The sequence below is a fragment of the Gadus morhua genome, chromosome 12 (assembly GCF_902167405.1).
Source record: "Gadus morhua chromosome 12, gadMor3.0, whole genome shotgun sequence".
Taxonomy (NCBI): Eukaryota; Metazoa; Chordata; class Actinopteri; order Gadiformes; family Gadidae; genus Gadus; species Gadus morhua.
This window is the reverse complement of record NC_044059.1, coordinates 10,848,484-10,872,904: the sequence shown is the minus strand read 5'-3', so window position 1 is coordinate 10,872,904 and position 24,421 is coordinate 10,848,484. Positions and strand designations below refer to the sequence as shown.

At 50.2% G+C, this 24,421-nt stretch overlaps 1 protein-coding gene across 3 annotated transcripts in view; it reads left to right on the top strand.

Moving 5' to 3' along the window:
• The window catches only part of arid3a (AT-rich interactive domain 3A), a 45,000-nt gene that overhangs the window by 8,453 nt on the left and 12,126 nt on the right, over positions 1 to 24,421 (top strand). For all 3 annotated transcript variants that reach the window (XM_030371973.1, XM_030371972.1, XM_030371971.1), the window contains exons 2-3: positions 5,211 to 6,020; positions 7,492 to 7,801. In XM_030371973.1, the coding sequence (XP_030227833.1) occupies positions 5,626 to 6,020; positions 7,492 to 7,801 (705 nt within the window). In that variant the 5' untranslated portion in view covers positions 5,211 to 5,625. The remainder of the gene's footprint in view (positions 1 to 5,210; positions 6,021 to 7,491; positions 7,802 to 24,421) is intronic.

Genomic DNA, 24,421 nt, shown 5'->3' with positions numbered 1-24,421 from the left:
GTTCAAACGATTCAATCTTCTTCTCCTTCATTTGATTGACTAGTTACCCCTGGAGTGTGTGCCTGTCTGTTTGTGGGTTTTTTGTGTGTGTGTGTTCGTGTGTGTGTGTGTCTCTGTTCATATGTGTGTGTGTGTCTCTGTTCATATATTTGTGCGTGTGTGTGTTTGTTGATGTGTGTGTGTGTCTCTGTACATGTGTGTTTGTCTGTGTGTGTGTGTTCATATGTGTGTGTGTGTGTGTGTGTTCATATGTGAGTGTGTGTGTCTGTGTCTGTTCATATATGTGTAAGTGTGTGTCTGTTCATATGTGTGTGTCTGTTCATATATATGTGTGTGTGTGTCTCTGTTCAAATATTTGTGCGTGTGTGTGTCTTTCTGTTTGTGTGTGTGTGTTTGTTCATGTGTGTGTGTGTCTCTGTTCATATGTGTTTGTCTGTGTGTGTGTGTGTGTGTGTGTGTGTGTGTGTGTGTGTGTGTGTGTGTGTGTGTGTGTGTGTGTGTGTGTGTGTGTGTGTGTGTGTGTGTGTGTGTGTGTTTGTGTTCATATGTGTGTGTGTGTGTGTGTGTGTGTGTGTGTGTGTGTGTGTGTGTTTATGTGTCTGTTCATATGTGAGTGTGTCCATATGTGAGTGTGTGTCTGTTCATATATGTTTTGTGTGTGTGTGTGGGGGATGTGCCGGTGACTTTTATCTCAGTGGAATTGGACCCTTCAGCTCAGGGTCTTATCAGCAGGTCCTGTTTGCTCAGACACTGTAATCTCCCCCCAGCTCCATGCCCCACCCTGCCTGTCTCCCCTCGGCCCGCCTGCTGAAGAGAGTCAACCTGTTTGTTCTCAATATTCCCTGTTTATTACCCCACCCACCCACCCACCCAACCTCCACCACCACCTCCACCACCACCCCCACCCCCACCCTGCATACATCCACGCACACAATCTCTCCGACCTGTGGTGGGGAGAATGTCGGGTCCCGTTCCTCTGTCACCTTGACACACTCGGATTGTTCTGGGCGAAATGTTTTCTTCCTGAGTATAGAAAGCGTCGAGCCTTTTATGCTTGATTTGATCGGCATTGAGAGTTGAGACGCTGGTTTGTGTCTAAATCATGCGCGGTTGCATTGATGGACTTTTCCACTGTGGATTCAGTGCTTTGAGTGGCTGAAAAAAGCGCACTGAATTCTTGTTACCGATTATTATAATTATTATAAAGGGTGTTGAATAATTGCTGTGAGGAGAGACAATAACTGGAGACACACGCAGAACCACGTATGCACACAGTGGACATTTGTTGAATGTTGTTCAAGCAAAATGTCAAAGGAGAAGTTTGTCCCTGCGGTAGTAAGTGTAGGCCTCTCTCTCACTCTTGCACTCCTATTTATACGCACGCACATGCACACCTACACACTCACACACACACACACACACACACACACACACACACACACACACACACACACACGTCCAGAATAGCCCTGGTCCTATCAGTAGATTAATTGACTGACTGAATATCATCCCCGCTCATTGGAGTGAGATGAAAAGAAGGGGGTGGGTGAGGGTTGGAGAACTGCTGACTGGTGTAGCGCTGTCCATGCCAAATGCGGTCGAATACACACTTCTAAAAATTTTACTTCACCGCCTGATCGGTATAAGTAGTGGGGTAGGGGGTAGGGGGTAGAGGGGGGGGGGGGGGGGGGGGGGGGGGGGGGGGGGGGGGCCGGGTGGTTTATAAAGTGATCCGCGGGCGGGCAGACTTAACCCATGGGTCGCATGGATTTGGCATGTCTCTCTGGTGCTCTTGCAAAAGGAAGTCAAATCGCATGGGCATGTTTCACAATATCGTTTGCCACATCAAGTAGGGTAGCACGAAATGCCGGGTGTTGCGAAGAACAAAAAAAAACCCTGACAACGATCTCGGGCTGTCTTCCCTTTCGCCCCCCCCCCGCTGCCTATTGAGTCATTCGGATCGTGAGTATCTAACGTTTTGCGCTTTGATATCTTACATCACGCCTCTGCTGTGTGTTGTTTCTTTCAATGCACCTGCGTCGGCCCCGTGTTTGTAGTGCATGTCGGCGTGGGCGAGACGGGTGTCGACGTTCTCTTTGCGCCGACGTCCTCTGTGGCTCACGATTGGCTGCGTGGAGGAAACGGAGAATGTCTTAAGTCTGTCTGAGGAGCGGCAGGTAGACTGCGCTCCTCTTGACTCTTGTATTGTTCTGTTCTTGACCAGGAGAACATCCAAGTCCCGTGACAACGGAGGAACATGACTAGAAACACAATCTGTGCTGCGATCACCCCCCTCCCCCTCATGAACACATGCTTTGTCTCATTCCTCTGTCTTGGCTTTGGGCCGATAAAGGAACGAAACGGAACATGTGTGGTGAGATGAGCTGTAAGAGTAGACTCTGCAGCCTCACAGACGTCATAACTCTCTGACTCAGGGGTTTTTACTGTTCCTCGGGTCAAAAGGGGACGCCTGGGCCCGCACTACCTCGCGTTCGCTGTTCAGATCGTTCCTTTGATCAGGAGAAGAACAATCGTGACCATCGCATTGAATCCTTTTATCTGGAGAATGAGAAGGATCGGACTTCTGTGTGTGTGTGTGTGTGTGTGTGTGCGTGCGTGCGTGTGTGTGTGTGTGTGTGTGTGTGTGTGTGTGTGTGTGTGTGTGTGTGTGTGTTTGTATGTTTGTGGATATGTATGTTTATGTATATGTATGTTTATGTATGTGTGTGTGTGTGTGTGTGTGCGTGTGTATCTCAACCATGTTTGATGCAGATTTAAGACCTTTATACCCGCCTTTACGTCCAGGAGTGTGAGCGGCTGCCGTGCCTGCGTGATGCGTCTCAGGCCCGTCCTTACGTTTTACGGGCCCCCAATAAAGCCGGCCAGACAATTGACTGGGAACATTCCCAGCCCCAGTACACGGGAGATCTGCGCCGATAAAGCGTTTTGATGCTGCCGCCACGTGTTGGATCGCGCCCCTGATTGGGCTGCTACCGACTCCCACGGACCCGATGACACCTGGTTGATGCACGGTGGAGTTGCTCTCTTCACTCCCTGCAGTAGAACAAACGTTAAAAGGTTGCGTGTAATCTGTTAATTAATCCTGTTCAGACAAATAGGATCATTTTCTCGGATCGTTTCTCCTTTTTTTGTGGGGCTTTTTTTGTGCGCTTGATTGTGGTGTGGTCTAGTCGCTGCACATGTGGTAGGTAGGGGGGGGGCACTGTCGTAACACGGCCTAGGTGAGGGATTTGATTCCCACTAGCGTGCCACCCAGGCGAAGAATCCGTGCCACACATGGGATTCCCATCCGCTACGGGTAAAGAAACCATCTAGCAAATGGCATTTAAATGAGCGACAACACAGTGTATGTGAACTGCGTATCGTTTATGTGTAAGGGGAGAAGGCGTCATGGGGGTGCTGAAATGGGGATGGGAAAGTGTTCAGTCAGCGCTGCTGAATCGCCCGGCCACTTGTCCCCATGGGGGTATTTCGTTTTTTTTTTAAACGGCACCGAGATATAAAAACACGTGTGTCGGAAATTGACATTCCCACAATGTGTTGACTTGTCCCAGGACAGCCCCAACCGCCACGCTTATCGCCATGCCGACCAACATGTGTTCCCCCGGCTGCTCTCCCTCTCTCCCTTACCCCTCCCGCCCTCTCTCCCTCCCACGCCGCCTCCCTCCCTCCCTCCCTCCCTCCCCCAATCATGTGCTACCTAGATGGGGCAGTCCCCTCATGTTGTGATTGACCCCTGCAGGTGCTGCTGTAGAAGCGTTTGCAACGGCAGTGTTTCTGAAGGATTATTTTCATGTGTTTCAAGTTTTGTGATTTACACCCTAACTCTACATAGTGAGATTGCCCATTTTAGCAACAGAGGTTAAATGTGTGTGTGTGTGTGTGTGTGTGTGTGTGTGTGTGTGTGTGTGTGTGTGTGTGTGTGTGTGTGTGTGTGTGTGTGTGTGTGTGTGTGTGTGTGTGTGTGAATGCAGGGATGAATGTTTCTGAATGTGTGTGCATGTCAATGTGTGCATAATGAGACGATATGTCACATTTACCTTGAAGCCACCATAATTATTGAACGCTATATATAAAAGTCAGTGTGTGTGTGTATATTGTGAACATGAAACATGAAAAGATGATAAATCGAATAAAATCTATATATAAAACGATATATATAATAGAATTCATGAATCTTTAGCATTTGCGGAATTTACGAGAAGAGGAGAGTTAAATGGGAACAGGTTTGAGGACGGACACGGAGAAGGCTTTGAAGATCCAGACAAGAACTGGATTCTCTCCGACGAGACACGTGCGACGGGCCGGTCGTTTGCAACCCCCCTTTCAGCCCTGCTCGTAACATCGGCCCTTCGAGCCCCCGAGTAAGGGGAGAAGATGCACGATGTCTCGCGGCGTGCTGACTTCCTGTCTGGTCGTCTCGCTCTGGGGGGGGGGGGGGGGGGGGGGCGACAGCGGCTGTGAGGGGCTTGTTGGGGTCGTTGTGTTTTAACGAGGCGTGTTTGTGCCCGTGTTCACATGGAAGAGGGAGAGGCGACAGCCTGTCCTGCTGGGGGAAGATTCCAACCACCCAGCGTGGTGGTTGGTTTTAGAGGTCTTGTTTTAATCGGGCTTACCGTTACTTCAGATGTTTTTAGTTTTATTCGGCTGATTTAAAGATAGGGCCCGTTTATTTCAGAAATGTGGATATTCTCTTGTATATAATTATGTTTGGGCAAAGATCCCAGCAATCCCATCAGCAATCAATCAGTGAAGTGCCCTGACCGTTTGTTTTAAGTCCAGTATCCCTTGCGATCGCATCCCTTTAATTAGTACATCCGATCATTCCATTAGGCCCAAATTACACTATTGGCTTACCTACCTGCCCGACCACCTGTTGACCCGCTCATGCCCGTGCTGACCTCGGAGTGACCCGAGTCGTCCACGGGTCGTCTACGGGTCAAGGCAGACCTGTTGCTGAGGCCAGCGGGCTAGTCTCGTGTTCTGGGGGTGTGGCTTTGAAGGAAGGTCTGTTGGATGCTTTCAAATTCTCGCTTAATCTGTGCGGTGCCTCCAGACGGTCCTACCTTTAAATCAAATCCCAGCCTCACCTCGTCCTTCCAGTTCCCGATATATTTATGTCATCGTCAAGCTGCTCCTAGAGGAGGCGCCTCTCGTCTGACCCGTTTCCTCCTCTTCTTCCTCTCCAGGGCATGCTAGATTCCCCTCTTCCTCTTCTGCCGGTGCCTCGCCGTAACGACGCCTCAACTCTCACTACCTCGGGCCTCCAACCGCTCCACCACCTCCTCCACCGCCTCCCACTCCTCCTCTCCCCCCCCCGTGTTCTGCAGCCGCTCTCCACCCTGCAGGGGGTCGAAGGTGCCACGACACAGCCTCTCTCTTCACCCTACAGCCTCCTGAGAGGGCTGGGGGAGGGTGACCGAGAAGGCACCGGCAGCACCGACCGAACCAGGCGTCCGGTCTGAACCCCTCCCCGAGCGGACCGGTGGCGGCGGTGCTGGTGGTGGTGTCGGTTGTGGTGTTGTCGTCGTGGTGGGGTTCCAGTCTCCCAGAGCCGGCGTGGAGGGCGTGCAGGTGAGCGGGCGGAGGCGGCGTCCCCTAGTGATGAAGCTTCAGGCGGTGATGGAGAACCTGCACCGACAGCAGCGCGCGCGGCTGCTGATGGAGCTGGAGACGCAGCAGCAGCAGCTGCAGCAGGCGGCGGCCGCACGCAACGCCGCCGCCGCCGCCGTCGCCGCCGGCGCCGCCGGCAACGGGGGGGGCGTGGCCATGGAGGAGGAGATGACGGTGAGCCCGGAGCCGGAGCAGGCGCAGATCGCGGCGCTGGCGGCCATGAGGGCGGTGGCGGCGGGGCTCCAGCGGGCGACCGGCAGCCCGCCGTCGGAGCGCAGCAGCGGGGGGGAGGACGAAGAGGAGGACGAGGAGGACGAGGAGGAGGAGGAAGAGGAGGGAGCCGGCCAGTACAAGGACATGATGGGGTCGGAGGAGGAGGAGCAGATGTGAGTCGTTTCGTTTCTTCGTTGTGAGATGGAATTTGTGCTTTCAAAGTAAGACCACACACATGAACACTGCACACATGCACACATACACACACACGAATGTATGTATGCATACACACATATAGCGAATACACACTTGCACTCATATGCATAAACATATAAACACACAAACACACACAGGCACATACACACACACACACACACCACACACTACACACATAAACAAACATACGCAATGAAATGTACAAAGTTGGGGTAAGGGCAGGCTCAACCACTGCAGAATACACACAAATTGACGGTTGAAGGTATATTGTGTATCGATGTACGACCGTATAGTTGTGACGCGCTTAATGGGTCTATTCAACCTGCTTCAGCGGTTCACTTATTACAAAACCCAAACCCAAATAAGTAACTCACACGCTGCATCACACACAAGAAGGTGAAGCCAAATCATATGTTTTGACTTTTGAATGATCAAAATGACGAAGCAGGTGTGAAAGACGTTAATCCAGCGGGCTCTGCGTGCCTGGACCAGCAGCCGTATAATCAGAGCGCTCCCGGTGATGATGATGACATGAGTCAGGACGCCAACCAATAAACTCTCCTCCTCCTTTTAACATTTAACCGTTAGACTCTGCCCTGTTTCATGTCGTTTAATACGCTCGCAGACTGGAGGTACAAGATGTCCCGGACACACTGTGGATTGTTCAAACATTAACCGGGACACTCAATACGGAATGTGATAACATCAAATCGACGCAGCGTTTTTCTGTTTTAATAAGATACACAAAGCGCATTGTGATATTGTTCACGTGGTTTCCACATGGACAGAGAGCATATATTGTATGTTGTATATCGTAAAGCATATATTCCATGTCCTGGAGTATTTGCTTTACATTTCAATGACATACAATCCATGACGTTGGACATGATATGGAAAACGAATATGATAAAATATTGATTATCTTTACCGTATATAGGCATTGTTAACAGTATCTAAATTTATCATAATATCTTATGACATCTCAATATCATTCTGAGCAATCGCACCGAGACTCAAGACATCGCAGTAGGCGTTGTTAATGTAATCTAAGTTCTAACATCAGAAACCGGCTGCACTCAAAATAGCCGTACATTTATAGCAGATTACCCTTGACCTCTTTGCCAGTCAGACCACAAAACCTGGGTTTAACAACATTTGTGTTTAACCCCCTAACCCCGCCCGGCCCCAACAGAAAGCAAAACCTGTGTTAAACAGGATTGGTGTTTAACCCTCTAACCCTTACACCCCCCCCCCCTCCCCACCGCCCCTTCCTCCACACAAACAGAAAGCAAAACCTGGGTTCAACAATATTGGAGTTTGACCCTCCAACCCTAAGCAAAAGCTCCCCAGCAGAAAGCAGGAGGCGTGCTTAACAGTATTGCCGTTAACCCTCTTACCCTAACCCCCCTCCCCTCCGCCCCCCAACAGAAAGCAGAAGTGGGACGAGGAGGACTTCGAAGGGGAGATGGAGGAGGACTTCGACGAGGCGCTGGAGGAGGAGGAGGAGGGCGGCGGTCGCAGCCTGCCCACGGGCCGGGACGCCGTGGCCCCGGGGAAGGGCATCCTGCTGCTGCCCCACCGCCAGCTGCACCCCCACAGCCAACTGCTGAAGGCCCGGCCCTACGTGGACCAGGAGCCCCGCGTGCTCATCCTGCCCCCCCAGGCCGCCGCCGCCGCCGTGGCCCAGATGACGGGCCAGGACCACGGGGACTGGACCTACGAGGAGCAGTTCAGACAGGTCAGTCTGAGCCCGAGCACCAGCCTCGGGGCCCCCTGGAGCCGACCCGGGATTGATTCCGACAACTTGTGGTTCGATTCCGACTTGCGGTTTGTTTACGACTTGCGGTTTGTTTACGACTTGCGGTTCGTTTACGACTTGTGGTTCGATTCCGACTTTCGGTTCGTTTTCGACCTGCGGTTCGGTTGCTGGGTGTCTGCCCTGTCCATTAGTGCACAATGTATGAACATGTGTGTGTATATATACGCACAGGTCGACTGACTTAAATATTGCTCCATTTATTTAAGAAATATTTGTTGAAACTTTCTTTCATATATTTATATTTGGGCAAAGATCCCGACAGCAATCAATCAGTGAAGTGCCCCGATGGTTTGTTTTAAGTCCTGTGTCACTAGCAGTCGCTGGCCTGTGATTAGTACATCCGATCATTTCATTAAACCCAAATGAAATGATTGGCTTACGCCGGCCCGACCACCTGTTCACATCCTGCTGGCCTCGGGTCTAGCGGAGGTTCCATGAACATCCTTACTGAACCAACAGCGATATATTGGTTCTCTTTCTTCCGACAAATGTCCTTATTGTTAGTCGCTTTGGATAAAGACATCTGCTACATGCCCTGAATGCCCTAAATGTAAAAATGTAAATACCATTGGTCAGCGGTCTGTGGCGTCCCCATTAGTTGGCAGGGTTGTTAAGGCCTTCTTATGGTCCCGCGTTCCCGCAACGCAATGACCACGCAGACGCTTCAACGCAGTCGTGAACGTTTATGGTTCTGCGCCGGGTTTTAGTAAGCGGACCAATCACAGTCCTTACTGATGCGTCGCCTCTACGGAAGGTTACAATTTTTGGGAGATCCGGCCTTTGGATGCAAGGAGAGTCCGCAAGGACGTAAGGGGTCCATAACCCCCTTGCGTTGCGTGAACGTGGAACGATAAAGAGCCCTTTAGAGTGGTTAACGGTGTTCAACTGCGTTCTGGGTTCGAGTCCCCCTGGGCTGCAGTCTACCTTGAGCAAGAAGCCCGTTCCCTACCTGCTCCCTGATCACATGTATCTGAATTCTGCGGTTTGTCTGGATAGAGTTTTCATCATAAATCCCTATTTGAAACAAGCCGGTCCACCTAACAGTCAATCTCATTTAACGCACCTCATTTGGAACAATATTAGTATTGGGGAGACGAAATACTTCCCGGTATCACTATGACAGGAATACATGTCGACCCATTCTGTACATATTTAATAAACCCCCTCTTCGTGGATCAGTGAGGGTAATTTTAACCACGTGTGAATTTGTCTGTGTGCATGTATTTATACACCGGGGTATTTGCTTCATCATCCATTGTCCGGGGTGCTGAGCGGCCGGGCCGGCTCCGGTAGCGTATTGGGTGTAGCTGGCCCGAGTTATTCTGGAACGCGCCCGCAGATGCATTCTTGGGATTTTGCGAAACCAGTTTAACAGCTGAACCGGGCTGCTGAAACGGCATATCACGCCGGGAACATTTGATTCCCACACCTTGGCGTGTTCCCCCCCCCCTCTCCTTCCCCGCTCTCGTTCGCGCGGAGAAGGAGCAGCTCCGTGGCACGCCGCGGAATTAGCACCCCAGGGCGCTATGCTATGCTATGCTAACGGAGCCTGTTGTGTGTGAGGGGCCCGCCGGGACCGCCGCCGTCTGTCGTGTGTTGGAGCAGACGACTTTATTTCGACACGGGGTTGATTGTTTTGCTCGATGGCTCGCGACGCTCACGCGTGGTAGTCACGTAGCCTTGTAGGGGACGCGGGTACGATTCCGGCCCGGGTCTGCACTGCCCTGTCTGTTAGTGCCCGATGATAAGAAATACAAAAACATGTTTTTTGTCGAGCAGATTTTGCTATGATATTGTGAAAAAAAGCTGAAGTCTTAGTCAAGCTTAAGTCTTAGTCCGAAGAATAAAAACTCACCTCAATGCAAGCTATTTTTTTTAAAGCTATTTTTTATTTATTTCAATCAGTTTGCATAACCAAATGAAACTGCGTGTGGCGACAGCTAACAAATACTTGTTGAAGTTATTGTTGAAGGCGGCTTAGCGACCCAGGCCAATATTTAGGACAAAGGTTGCATGTAGAATTATTGAAGTTGTTGGTGTTGAGTTCTTACAATTCACACTGCTAACACGATGGAGTGTGTGGAATCAAATAAAGTACCTAAAGTGTGTTTATAGGTGACCTTGTGTGTGTCTTTTAAGTGGGTCCGTGTATCCCTGAAGACAAGCTGTAGGTAGCATTGTCTTCATCACAAACAGGGAGTTAGCATAATGAGCCGATGAGTGTTTGTCTTGGGGGCTTGATAAATTGACTCAGTAAAGGGGAAGTTCTTCAAAATCTGTCGAGAGAAAAACTGTAGTGCAATGCATTCATTATGGAGACTCTGTAGCTGGGGCTGCATCATGTATTGACGTGTGTTTGGTGTGTGTGTGTGTGTGTGTGTGTGAGTGACTCCTAGCCCTCATGGTTTTCTCGCCTGGCCACAGACGGCAGTGATGGAGCCGGTGTTTGTGAAAATGACAGTGTTCACAGTGGATGAGTTTCATGAAACATATACTCACTGACCCTCAGTGCTCCCCACCCATGTTTTGAATCAAAGCCTCCCAACAATTGATGGTGTGTGCGTGTGTGTGTGTGCGCGTACGTGTGTGTGCGTGTGTGTGCGCGTACGTGTGTGTGCGTGTGCGGTGCAGGCAAAATATTGGATAACAGCAACAGAACTAGTCGGGTCAGTTATGTTTTATCAGTTCTTAACAGTCGCTTGTTCCCTGTTGACACACACAACACACACACACACACACACACACACACACACACACGTATACACTGACACGTATGCACACACACAACACGCTGGATGTTTTTGTACGGTCTGTTCTAACGTTGGCCTGTTTGTTGAGATAATGCAGATCAGTCCGTAACGTATGTGTCTTGGTGTGCATAAATTATAGCGGAGAAGAACAAATATGCAATGAAAGAAAACATTGTGTTCCCCTGGTGTAATGTCTTTAGGGGAGGTGGCTAGGTAAGGATTAAGGGGTGGTGGCTAGGTTAAGGGGAGGTGGCTAGGTTAAGGTTAAGGGGAGGTGGCTTTGTACGGATTAAGGGGAGGTGGATAGGTAAGGTTTAAGGGGTGGTAGCTAGGTAAGGGTTAAGGGGTGGTGGATAGTGAAAGATTAAAGGGAGGTGGCTAGGTTAAGGACTAAGAGAAGGTGGCTAGGTTAAGGGTTCAGGGGAGGTGGCTAGGTTAAGGGTTAAGGGGAGGTGGCTAGGTTAAGGGTTAATGTTTATTTTGGGCTGTTGGATGACTCTTGCTGGTATTTGCCTGAGGGACAGTGATTATGTGAGCGGTCTGGAGCAGTGCTCTTTGGACTCTGTCCGTCTCTATCAGGCGGCTGCAGTCTGCTGCGCGTCCAAACTGAAAACCGTCCTCTCTCTCTATCTCGCAATCTCTCTCTACAGATCTCCCTCTTGCTCTTCCTCTCCCTCGGGCATCCTCGTCTGTCATTGTCTCACACTTAAGCTTTCTCACAAAGTTCCCTTTTTTTTTTTTTCTCTTACTCACATTTTTGTTTTTCGTTATTTCTTTTTTATCTCGGTCTCGGTCTCTGTCTCTGTCTCTGTCTCGGTCTCTCTCTCTCTCTCTCTCTCTCTCTCTCTCTCTCTCTCTCTCTCTCTCTCTCTCTCTCTCTCTCTCTTACCCGTTCTAAAAACAGACACTCAGGTGCAGTTAGCCCCGGGCGACAGCGTAATTGAACAAGAATGCCCCATAAAGCCCCCGCAACTCTTAACCAGCCCAACTGCAGGGCCACACCCTCGACCCCACCCTGCCCCACCATCAGGGTGGGGCAGGGTGGGCTCATTACTGTGGGTGTGTGCGTGCGCGCGTGCGTGTGCGTGCATGCTCCGTGGCTGTTGGGAGTGACATTTCATACTGAAGGTTTTATTACTGTTATTCCAGCGATAACCGCCGTGCCCCCCCCCCCCCCCCCCCCCAGACGTACATCTGCCCCCCCCCCCCAACCCACCCCCATCCCTGTATCAGTGTCACATGCGTAGCTTCGCAATGCAAAACAAGTTCCATTTCCCCTAATTCCAGGAAACACATGTCCTCTCCCACAGACACTAAAATGTGTGGAGCCCTTCCAGCTTCCCTGGCTCTGCTGCCAGCCCGCTCCTCGCCATCGTGGGGGGTGGTGGAGTTGTTGATGGAGGAGGTGGTGGTGGAGGTGGTGGTGGTGGTGGTGGAGGTGGAGTTTGAGGAGGGCTTGTGGTGGTGGAGTAGGTGTTTTGCAACCCTAGTGACTATAAGGCTAGGATACCTTCAGAAGGTGATGTGTCCCGTGAGACTCTTCTCTCTGACCCCCCCACCCCCATCCCCCCCGGGGAATCAGACAATCAGCAACAGAATTCAAGGGGATAGAATCATTAACGGGCGAATGCTGAATCCCGCTCTGAAACCTCACATCAAAGAAAGGGCATCAACCCCGTTAGTTCTGACATCACGTGTGCACCGTTTAGCTCCTGAATCTGGGCCACACGTCTCGGGAGTTTGACGGAGCATCTAATAGGTTCAGTCTTTTTTTCAAACCTTTATTAGCTCAGTGTTGCCCCGTGCCAGGCCTTGAGTTGTGTTGTTTAATCAAGCCCAAAAGTTTGATGTTCGTCGCCTCATTAGCATCCCATTAATCATGTGCGCTTTAAACCGTCGGCGCGTCTTCGTCAAGGTTTCTGGTTAATTATTAATCCTGGATGGTGCACTCTAGACGTTCCCTCCTACGTTCCTCTCTCGTCTCCCGCGATCCCACCTCTCCCTGGTTTATATGCTGATCTACGCCAGCGTGTTTTCACACGTCGTGGCTCTGATGAACGACACAGAACCCCGCCTTGGGAGTGGCGGCCGAGGCCCGGACGAGATGCCTCGCCAAGTGGGTCGGCGGCGGCGATCTGCTGTTGATCCTCCTGAGATCTGTTGTGACCCCAAGGGCCGCCCAAACACCAAACACCAAACACCGAACACCGCGTTCCAACCTCCACCTCCATGTATCGATGTCCGCCCCCCCCCGGCCTAAGCCCTCCCTCCCAGCCCGCCGAGGGGCCTTTGAAGTCCTCTGTCCCTAGTCCCCTCCTCCTATGCTGGGGGTTTATAGGCAGACCGGACAGATGGAGCCCAGATGGAGAGTGGGACTGACCGAGGGCTCTTTAAAAATGCATGGCAGTCATCATGTCCGGGGCCTGAATGGGAGGGCGGGCATTAAACATTGATCTGCTTTGACGCACGCTAACGCATGCACGCGTACACACACACACACACACACACACACACACACACACACACACACACACACACACACACACACACACACACACACAGGGATGGATACACACATGCAGATAGCACACACACGCTCAGGTCCGCACACACATACATGTATACATACACATACATGTATACACACAACCACGCACACACACGCGCGATTGTGTACACACATGCACACACACACACACGCGTACATATGCATTTACCCACACACACACACACACTGACACGTGGCAGTAGGGGCACGGGGGGAGGGGGGGAAGGGGAGAGCTCTTAGTGACCACAGGAAGTGGGGGGGGGGGGGTACTGAACGGGAGCCAATCAGAGGGGACACTTATTGGGATTGCCTATTAAGCAGATAGTGCTGACATAGCGGCCTCCTGAGCTCCCCTCCCGGTCAGCAGACCGGTGTCGCCGTACGGGGGAGGGCATGGATCTAACCCCCCCCCTCCCTGAGAAACATGATCACAAGACACGGCCAACTGAAATGTAAAGACTACACTTACAGTGGGTCCGTATTTCAATGAAAGAACGACGTAGGAGACGAAGTGACAACGATGCCCAACAAACAACAACAACAACAACCACATCAACTGCAACGCGTTGAATTTAAGTTGTGTATCGTGGCGGAACAAAGCGATATAAATAAATGATTTACGTTGCACGTGGGTTCCAGGAACTCTCTGGAGCCAGGCTAAATGTGAGGCCCTTTATTAATAAGCACTGCCTTGTTTGGTGCGCACATTACATCGGAGGCCTTTTATTAATACGCCCGTTTGAAGGAATGTGAGCACAAGGCTTTTCCACGCAGGGGGATTTGTGAGGCCAATCGCTTTTACGGCTATTAATGTTTTAAGTTGTGTGGCGAGGCAGGGGGGGGACAAGCGTTCCTTTGTGCGTTGCGCGCGGGGCCTCGGGCAATAAAAAGAGGCTGTAAAATGAATCCAGAGGGCTCGAAGGGAAATTGATCCGCAGAGGAAGTGAGAGAGGTGGAGAGGCAGCTCCTGGTTTAGCTCGTCCAGTGAAGCTGTTCCTTAAAGCGCTTCAATTAAAACGAAAGAAACACAAGTCAACAAGTATCCGACCGTAGAAACGACAACAATGGCAGGCTTCGAGTCAGAGCTTCCTGCTCTCTCTCCTCATGTAGGGATGGGGGGGCAAGACAAGGGGGTTGGGGAGGAAACAGTGGGTATTCTTTCAAAACAAGGGATTGTAGGGAGTGCACCTTGATGCAGCGCCAAGCTCCGACGTATAGGGAGAAGCACGCAGAGGTTTTGGCGCGTGAAGCATCTTGGAGCGGGTCCAGCTCGGAGCGCACGTGGCAGCGGGAGCCAGGAGGGAATTCTGTGAAGTTGGCAGGAGCTCAATATGAGCGTAGGAGGGGCCGCCGGCAGGAATGTAAACAAAGATTGCATAAATCCTGCGGCTAGCCAGTTCTAAACCGCGATTGGTCGGGGAGAAAACTGTGTTTCCCCCCCCACCAATCAGGGTTTAGCTTTTTTAGGTTGGTGTCTCCCCACAAATCAGGGTTTAGTTTTTTTGGTCTGTTTCTCCCTAATCATCGGGGTTTCGCTTTTCAGATTGGTTTCTCCCAACCAATCAGGGTTTAGTTTTTCGTGTCGGTTTCACCAAACCAATCGGGGTTTAGTTTTTTCGTGTCGGTTTCACCAAACCAATCGGGGTTTAGTTTTTTCGTGTCGGTTTCACCAAACCAATCGGGGTTTAGCTTTTCAGGTCCAATTGCGGTTGAGCTCTTCAGGTCTGTTTTTATGCGTTTCGGTCTCCTACCTGGCGTCCGTGGTCACGCTTCGCTTGTGCTCCCTTATCAGCGTACGATTGAACTGCCCGTCCTCCCGACGACTCACCATCAAAGTGGCCGACAGACGAAGAGCAAATCAAAGATCGCCTCCACCCCCTCCAGAAACCATAGAAACTGGCTGACACACACATATATAAATAAGCTATATATATATATATACCCGCTGCATATTTTAATGAGCGTTGGGGCATACTGCTCGTTTTTTTCTCATGTCTATTATATATATATATGTATGCGTTATATCTGTTCTGACAATGCAGTCCTCTGTGTAGTCGGACTTCACTCTGCAGGACACAGAAACCCTATGGTCCTGCGTTCATGTCTTCCAACAATGGATCAAGGGACCTTTCTAAAGGCCCTCAGTCGCTCGGCCTTCGGCCAACACAGAGGACAGAGAACAACGCCTTTGTGTTCCAACGCCTTAAGAGGTCTCTCAAAGAACGCGGTGAAAAGTGCAGATTCCTTTATAGCCCGAGGCGGGTGAGAGATTGAGCGCGGGTCAGAGATTGATAAGGATGCTTTTATTGCACTTATTCCAAGGTCTGCTTGGATTTATTTACTTGCTAATGCCCTGTTGCAGGAACACAGCGCTCTGTGCTGCAACACCGCCTGTCGGGACAAAGGGTCTGTGTACTTGGGTGGAACACACATTCTATAGTTCCATGGCCTTTTATAAGGGAACCGATTACAAACAGTCGAAATGACTGCCTCAGCAAAGCCCAGTTTCACCGGGACAAACGCACACAAACACAACACAAACACACACACTCTCCATCACGTTAGTTGCCCGTTCACAACAGCGTGATTCACGACAACGCCGCAGATGAGAGATATTTGGTCCTGGGGAGGGAGGGAGGGAGTGGGGGGGGGTACCCAAAAGACCGGTTCTTATCGCGGGCCTCAGTGGCGACTGGAACCCGCTGTACACGGACGAGGCCAGTCATGGTTCTGGTCGCGTCCTGGTCACGGTTCTGGTCGCGTCCTGTTATGTGTAAACATCGGAACAGGCCCCGCCCCTCGCGACGGAACATCTCGGCTGATCTCCGCCTCGGTCTGGCTGTCGGGAGACGGTTGTTATCAGGGCATCTCCCTGGCGCCTGCTCCTGCTCTGATGAGGACTTTACTTTGAATTCTTGAGCCGTGATAAGCTACGTCAATGTGACGCAATGAAATAAGTATACTTTTTTTTTTTTTTTTTTTAATCATTTGAAATAAATGATTCATTGATGATTAATGATTATTTAAAGATGGATGTCTTTTTTTATACTTTATGTTAATTGTAACTATTCATATTTTTATATTATTGTTATTATAGGATAATCTGTGGTTTAAACGTGGTTAAACGTGTCATCAGGTAATTTAAAGGGTGTTTTCATGAACTGGGGGATCGCAGGTGATAGTTAGTGCCTAACAATTGTGGGTTTGATGGGATAGGGCCTTCAGACAAACCATACTTTGTTGGCCTGGCCCATTTTACTTGCATTACGGCTTGGAGATGTAGTGACATCCTGTGCTTTTCATTGGCCACAAGGCTACGAGGCAACATTAATAAATGTGGATCCACTTTCATCAGGGTTGAGTTGTGTTTGAAGTTGATTGGGCTTTTCCTCAGCCAATCACAGTAAGGCTCTGAGGTCACAGGGGGCCTAGATTATGGAGCTTCTGAGCAAGCTTTTCAATGTTTGTGTGTGTGTGTGTTTGTGTGTGTGTGTGTGTGTGTGTGTGTGTGTGTGTGTGTGTGTGTGTGTGTGTGTGTGTGTGTGTGTGTGTGTGTGTGTGTGTGTGTGTGTGTGTGTGTGTGAACGTATCTGTGTACGTGTGTGTGTGTGTGTGTGTGTGTGTGTGTGTGCATGTGTGTCTATGTACGTGTGTGTGAACGTACGTGTGTGCGTGTGTGCGTGTGTGTGTGTGTGTGTGAACGTCTCTGTGTACGTATGCGTGTGTGCGTACATGTGTGTGACAGAGATAGAGATGGTAATTCCCCGTTGTGAGGAACGCACTGGAACCCTATCTGTCCAGGTGGTGTGTGACCTATTGATTCGGTGACTGACTGAATTAGTAAGCCGTGCACAAACACGCAGAGGCTTCGTGTTGCTCGTGACCGACGTGTCCACGTTGGATTATAAAACCACTTTAACTCTGTTCACACTCACTCGCGGCGGTCGGGTTACGCAGACGACCACTAAAAATACCGACCGGACTGCTTCTCGGAGGCCGGCTAAGAGGATGGTCGCAGCCTTAGGGAACATTTGACCGGGATGTCCATCGATGCTCCCCTTTCGCCAGGCCAGGGGTCATGTGACTGATGACATGTGATGTCATGTGATGTCATGTGATCATTGGGTCTTCATTAACAGTAGAAAAATACCTCGGGCTTCAGGGTTAGGGAGGGTTGTATAAGGCCGGCCTGGGAAGCCCTTTGAGAGTGTAACTGTGATGAAGGGCCAAACACGTGCACAATTGACTGGACTGCAGGTCCATTCGCAAAATTAATTCATCGTGTTTTGAATTGGGTCTAAGCCAAAGCTAAGCTGAAGGCTTGTTCCAGTCATGAGAGAGGGATAGTGGTGTTTGGAGTTGGTGATTGTGGTTGTGGTTGGCTATATTCTGAATAGGGAAGTGAAGTTTTATCACAAGCCGGTCTCTGGATGTGCTGACTAATGCCAGGTGTGTCAATCAAAGTTTCTAATTTGAAAATTCGGGTTTTAGTTAACTGGCTTGCGAGTCCTTTGCGATAGGAGGCCGTCGATTCAGTCTTTTCATTCCTGCACGTAATGCTGAACAGATATCTGTGACTCAAACAACTAGGAATTTGTTCACTGTTCAAAGCCCTGCTAATAAAGATTTTGCGTCAAATCGGGGGGCATAAACACAGACAATGGGGTGGGCTTGGGAACCAGACGAAACAGGTACGGGCTGGAACCAGACCGAACACGTACGGGCTCATGACAGGTCTGGCTTCTTTGGGGCTGATCTCAGATCTCATCTGGAAACATCTGAATTGACGGGGAGGCCTTGTGTGCATGTGTTTGCTGTAATCCTACGATCGTGATTAATCTGATTCTTGTATCAACAGAGCATCATTTACATTAGTAGCGTGGTGTCTCACCTGGACCTCGCCCAACTCTCTGTCAAACAAACCTCCAGGTATCTGGCGGTGTGTGCATGTGTATACCTGTGTCTCATGAAGTGTTGGATAATTAATCAAGCACATAAAGACGACGCCAGGTGTGGAATCAAGGTCAAATCAACCAACTTTAAACAGCGCCAACTGCCTTCGCACCGCAAAATGTCAAACACAAAACAAGTTGACAGATGACATTTATAAGACCGCACGGTCAAGTCATTCGTTTGACGGGTGGAATAAATCCCTTAAAGGCATATTGTACGGGATCCAGTAATATGCACTTTTTAATATGTTGTTGAAATTGTTTTTTACATCCTGACAGCAATAAATAACTTATGGGCAATGAAAAAGAAGCGAAAAAAAACCGAATTCTGTATCTGCTATAAACCTGTTAAAATGCTTACCAATCGGAGACACTGTACCCGAATCTAAAGAACCAATCACAAGCCTGCGCGTTCTCTCCCCTCTGTACGAGCCTGAGCCGGCCTGAGCGCGTTCACGGAGGGCAAAGAAAGCGTTGTTGTCATAGTAGTTCATGACAGTGGACTGGTGAGCCTACAACGTTTACACAATGGAAGAGAAACAACTGAAGTTACCACTGCCACCGTTACTTGCCCCGGTTCATCCTTTTAAAAAGGCAAGAAAAAGAAGGACAGAAACTGAAAAGGCAGCAACAAAAAATAAGTTGGAGACTGCTCGAGGAAAAACGAGAATAAATATTGGATTAGCTTTTCAACGATGGCCACAGCTGAGGGAGTTGAATGGCCTGAAAAGTGACGCAATGGTTGCCGTTGAAGTAACCCGTAAGCAGCAGCAGCGCTCGTGCACGGCTCTGTGTCGAGGGGTGGGGGCTGGGAGTCCTGAAGGGTGGGGGAGGAGTTAAACGGAACTCCGAAGAGAAGCTAATTTCAAATCATGCTAGCTCTCTCACATCGTACAGTATAGCTTTAATGCGTATTGATATATCTCAGCCTCAGTGATTAGTTGTGTCCATTTTTAAGGGTAATTCGTACCTTAAATGTGAAGGATTAAGGCTGACAGAGGTTTTTATTGACCCTAAAACTAGTCTATAAATGGTTACGCAATTTTTTTTACCTTCGTCTCCTACTTTCTTCTCTCCTCCTTTGCTTTGACCGCCATTTCCTCCTCCTCTCCTCCTCTCTGCTTCATCTCCATTCTCTGCTCCTTTCTCCTTCATCTCTCCTTCTCTTCCTCTCCTCTAGCTCCTTCCTCCTCTCTCCTTTCCTTCACCTCCCCTCCAGCCTCTTTCTCCTCCTGCCCAGTCCTCCCTACCATTACTTCCCATCCCCCAATTGTGTGTGTGTGTGTGTGTGTGTGTGTGTGTGTGTGTGTGTGTGTGTGTGTGTGTGTGTGTGTGTGTGTGTGTGTGTGTGTGTGTGTGTGTGTGTGTGTGTGTGTGTGTGTCTACTTGTGTTTATATTTGGAAGCCTTGGCCATGTCCACAGACTCGTCATAAGGGGTTTGCAGATGGCTGGAATTCCGAAGCCAAAAGCTAAAGCACTTGCAAAATTCTGCTCCATATCTGCATTAATAGGCAGCCGCCACATATGGAGGAGACGCTGCTTCCTGTATCCATAGACTGAGATCAGACATGTCAAAGAGATTCTGGGCTTGATGAGTGCATCTACCAGTGTTTGTGTTCAAGATTTGTTATTGTAAAATGTGAACATAAATAAATGACTAAAATGTGTGTGTGTGTGTGTGTGTGTGTGTGTGTGTGTGTGTGTGTGTGTGTGTGTGTGTGTGTGTGTGTGTGTGTGTGTGTGTGTGTGTGTGTGTGTGTGTGTGTGTGTGTGTGTGTATGTTTGTGTGTGCATGCGTTTCTTTGCGTGTGTGCTTGCTTTTTTCTGGGTTATGTCCCTACACAGGTGCATTTAAATTGCGATAACACCTTTGGATATTTACCATGTTTGCTACTATTTTTTGTGGATCTGATAAATATTTACTATTTATCAGGTTCACCTTTGGCTATTGACAATGCTTCAAATGTAGAGTACTGTGTTTGTTATGTATTTTGCACACTCAACAGCATGTCAACAACCCATACACACGCACACACACACACACACACACACACACACACACACACACACACACACACACACACACACACACACACACACACGCGCATGCACACACACACATGCGCATGCACACACACACACCCTCCCTCTGTGTGAGCATGCGGTTACGTCGTGACGCTCTAATATGTGTTATGTGACACTTGCGTATGGATTGTATACATTGCATACAGCCCCTATGTTGCCGTTGAAATACACAGGCCTGTGAACGTTGGCCTGAACCTCTGCTTTGCCTGACCACACACGACAGCGCTTTTGCTGCTACGGCAACCAGTTTGCTAGCAGGTGGCCGCGTACTGTTTGGGCTCGACGCAAACCGCCACTGTCCCCCCAAGCGAGAGCCAGCCTCTCTCTCTCTCTCTCTCTCTCTCTCTCTCTCTCTCTCTCTCTCTCTCTCTCTCTCTCTCTCTCTCTCTCTCTCTCTCATTCTCTCATTCTCTCATTCTCTCATTCTCTCTGTCCTCTCTCTCTCTCTCTCTCTCTCTCATTCTCTCTCTCTCTCTCTATCATTCTCTCTCTCTCTCTATCATTCTCTCTCTCTCTCTCTCTCTCTCTCTCTCTCTCTCTCTCTCTCTCTCTCTCTCTCTCTCTCTCTCTCTCTCTCTCTCTCTCTCTCTCTCTCGGGTCGGGGTCGGGGGGGGAGGAGGAGGTGAAACCCAAAAGACACTGAAGCCAGCCGAGAGAGGCTGTTTGGCTTTACTACTTAGTCCAAGTATGTTCTACCAAAACAAAAGCGTGAAATTGAATTCAAACGTTTACGGGGAGGGGGATGTTAGCGGCCTTAGGGTTTAAATTGAGTAATAGTTAGCTGTTGCACAGGGGACTTCCTCAAAGGGGGAATTTGGTTGGTTTCATGTGTTGTTTTAAAGCATCGGTCTGTGCATTTGGTGGCCTTGAACACATGTGCTCTTACCCACGCAGCTCTGTTTGAGTTTGAACCCATTAACCCTCAGAGACGATATACCGGTTATTAGCTCCTCACAGCCCTGGCTAAGCGCTGGCTATCGTAGAGGTATCCTGTTCATTAGGTCCCTGTAGCCAGGGCTAACACAAGGCCTTCATAGAAGATAGCCTGTTCATTAGGTACCTAAAGCCAGAGCTAATGCAAGTCTTTCACAGAGATAGCCTGTTCATTAGGTACCTAAAGCCAGAGCTAACGCAAGTCTTTCATAGAGATACCCTGTTCATAGTTTGCTACAGCTTGGGCTAATGCTAGTCCTTTATAGAACATAGTCTTGTCATTAAGTTCATACAGCCAGGGCCAACATAAGTCCTACATAGAGATAGCCTGTTCATTAGGTACCTATAGCCAGGGCTAACACTAGTTGTTCATAGCGATAGCCTGTTCGTTATGTTCATACAGCTTGTTCTAATCCTAGTGTTCACTAGAAGTGTGAAAAGCACATACAAACCATTAACCATTGTTTTTATCCACTCACTTCCAGTATTCTGCGTCACATAATTCACCACATCCCATAAAACGTGTGTGTGTGTGTGTGTGTGTGTGTGTGCGTGTGTTGGGGGGTGGGGGGGGCTGACTTGATGACGTCCCCATATCGGCCAAGAAACACCACAAAAAAATGTTCTCGCCCTCCAGGGCGTCTTGTTAAAATGGACCCGTGAAGGCGTCTGTGAACAGTACAAATATTATTAAGTTCCTGAATCCCTAATGGCAGAGAATTCCCCTTAACTTCTCCTTGCGTTATTTGGGTACATGTGGGGGGCGGAGACGTGACTCACAAACCAGCCAATCCCGTCGGCCCGACCCGGCTAGTCTATAGTTTATCGAGGCCCCTATGTGGGCGTAGGGATCATGAAGCAACAACTCCCAGCTCTACCCGTTGACCCAGTTTCCTGGCATTCTTCTGAGTGACAGCGCTAGCACACGGCTACAGAGAGAGAGAGAGAGGGAGAGTGTGCACGTGGAAGGGAGTGTGCACGTGTGAGAGGCCCCTAGGCCGGTGTGCGTCTTCTAGATTTGACTCCATAGGCCTCTGATAGCCGCACCCACCTTGTGTAGATAAACAGCTGTGTGTGCAGGGTCGTATAGATATGTATACACTCTGTCGGGCCCCCTGGCTGAGGGGCTTCATGGGAAGGTGATGCAGCTGTTTCAGCGCAAGAGAGAGAGAGACACGGGGGGAGGGAAGAAGGGAGAGAGACGTCGACACAGAAGGAGAGGGGGGAGGTAGACATAGAGAGAGAGAAAGAGGGAAAGAGAGAGAGACGCGGGGGGAGTAAGAAGGAGGGAGAGACACAGAGCGACAGAGAAAGAGTTAAGAAAACACTATAAAGCCCTAAAGGAGAGTCAAATGCAGAGAGAAAAGCGTTGGTTTCCCCATGGGTGTGAACTGGACTGGCTGGTTTGAATTGTGGACAGAAGCATGAGGCGACAACAGCTAGCCACGGTGAACAATGATCTGGTCAGACGAGCTCCAAGTCCCTGCTCCAAGATGACATCTATCTCCTCTTTCAGTGCTTTTCAACCTTGGGTGGCACGCAAGGATACTGCCTGGGTGTTTTCGTTCTTGAAATAGACAAAAATATCAATATGCGGGGAATAGAGTATCATGGCTTTTACGTAAAAGAATCGCGTTTTGAGCATTCACAGTCATATCTCTTCCATCGTACCGTTTTTCCGTTTAGCGATCTTTTGCGTTTGCTTCGTCAACACACTTGGAGGAGAGAGAGAGAGAGAGAGAGAGGGAGAGAGGGAGAGAGGGAGGGAGAGAGGGAGGGAGGGAGGGAGGGAGGGAGGGAGGGGGAGAGAAACCCCACACATGTCCCTGAATGGCTTCAATGTGAATCTCACCTTCACCATTTGGACCTGCAGCGAGAGACTGTGTTTGTGCATGTGCGTGCGTGTGTGAAAGGGGGGGATGGGTGCTGTGGTCACTACCCCCACTCCTCTTCCACTAAGCCATTAAAGGGATGTATTTTATGTGTGATTAGGGGGGGGGGGGGGGCTAGCTGTGAGAGGGCCGGGTGGTGGGGGGGGGGGGGGGGGGGGGGGGGGGGGGGGGGGTGCCCAGATTTATGGAGGGCCACTCCACCAGCAGCCTTAAACGCATCCTGTAATTAAGGCCGGCTTTGCCCCGAGCGGGCCCCGTGCATTAGAGGGCCAAGAGGTCCCCGGTTCGATTCCGGGCCCCTCCCTGGTGTACTCCCCTCCACCCCTGCTCCCACGGGGGGCCCCCAGAGACGAGGGGGTGTGTACACACCATTACCGTCCGGCGAGGGCGTGTGCACAGATACTATCCTGGTTCCCTTTTGGTCAGGACTTAATAAAAAATTGCATTAATGGGGCTTGTCTCTGACCCCTCCCCCCCGACCCCTATCACCACCTCCACCCCCCACCCCAAGCCCATTTCCCGGTCTCGGATGCTCTGCTAATGAGTTCCGAGAGAGGCCAGCGGAGGCATCCCGCGGCAGTAGCTCAGGAGGTAGAGCGGGTGGGCTGGTAACCTGAAGGTTGGTGGTTCGATCCCCGGCTCCTCCCAGCTGAGTGTCGAGGTGTCCTTGAGCGAGGCACCTCACCCTGACGAGCTGGCTGTCGCCTTGCGTGGTGGACTCCGCCGTCGGTGTGTGAATGTGTGCGTGAATGGGTGAATGTGAGGCAATATTGTAAAGGCTTTGGGTGGCCAGTGGTTAGAAAAGCGCTGTGTAAATGCAGTCCGTTTACATTTACATTTACACGCACCTAGGAGAAGGCGCTGACGCATGCCGCTGGACAGAGCACGACTCGAGTTGGGTCCATGAGGGTGTTTGTTGAGGCGGACGTTGGTGGAGCCTTGTTGGAGTGGGGCCAGGAAGCCCTCATTGATGCTGTGATGGCTGAGTGTGAACCAAACCCAAGGAGCTGGCGGTGGCCACTGGGAGAGCACAAGAACTGGGGGTGGAGGGGGGAGAGGGGGGGGAGACACAGCACTGTGGTTTAATAGTACGGCAGTGGAGAGGGGGAGCACTGAGATATACCTGGGGGTCCGCATCGCAGGGGATCTGACACGGTCGACACACGCAGACACTCTGCCGAGGAAGGCAAGGCAGAGGGTTTAGCACCACAGAGTGTGTGTGTGTGTGTGTGTGTGTGTGTGTGTGTGTGTGTGTGTGTGTGTGTGTGTGTGTGTGTGTGTGTGTGTGTGTGTGTGTGTGTGTGTGTGTGTGAACGTCCCTGTGTGTTTGTGTAGAGAACCGGTCTTATCCGATCCGATGAAGTTGTTGGTTTACTTT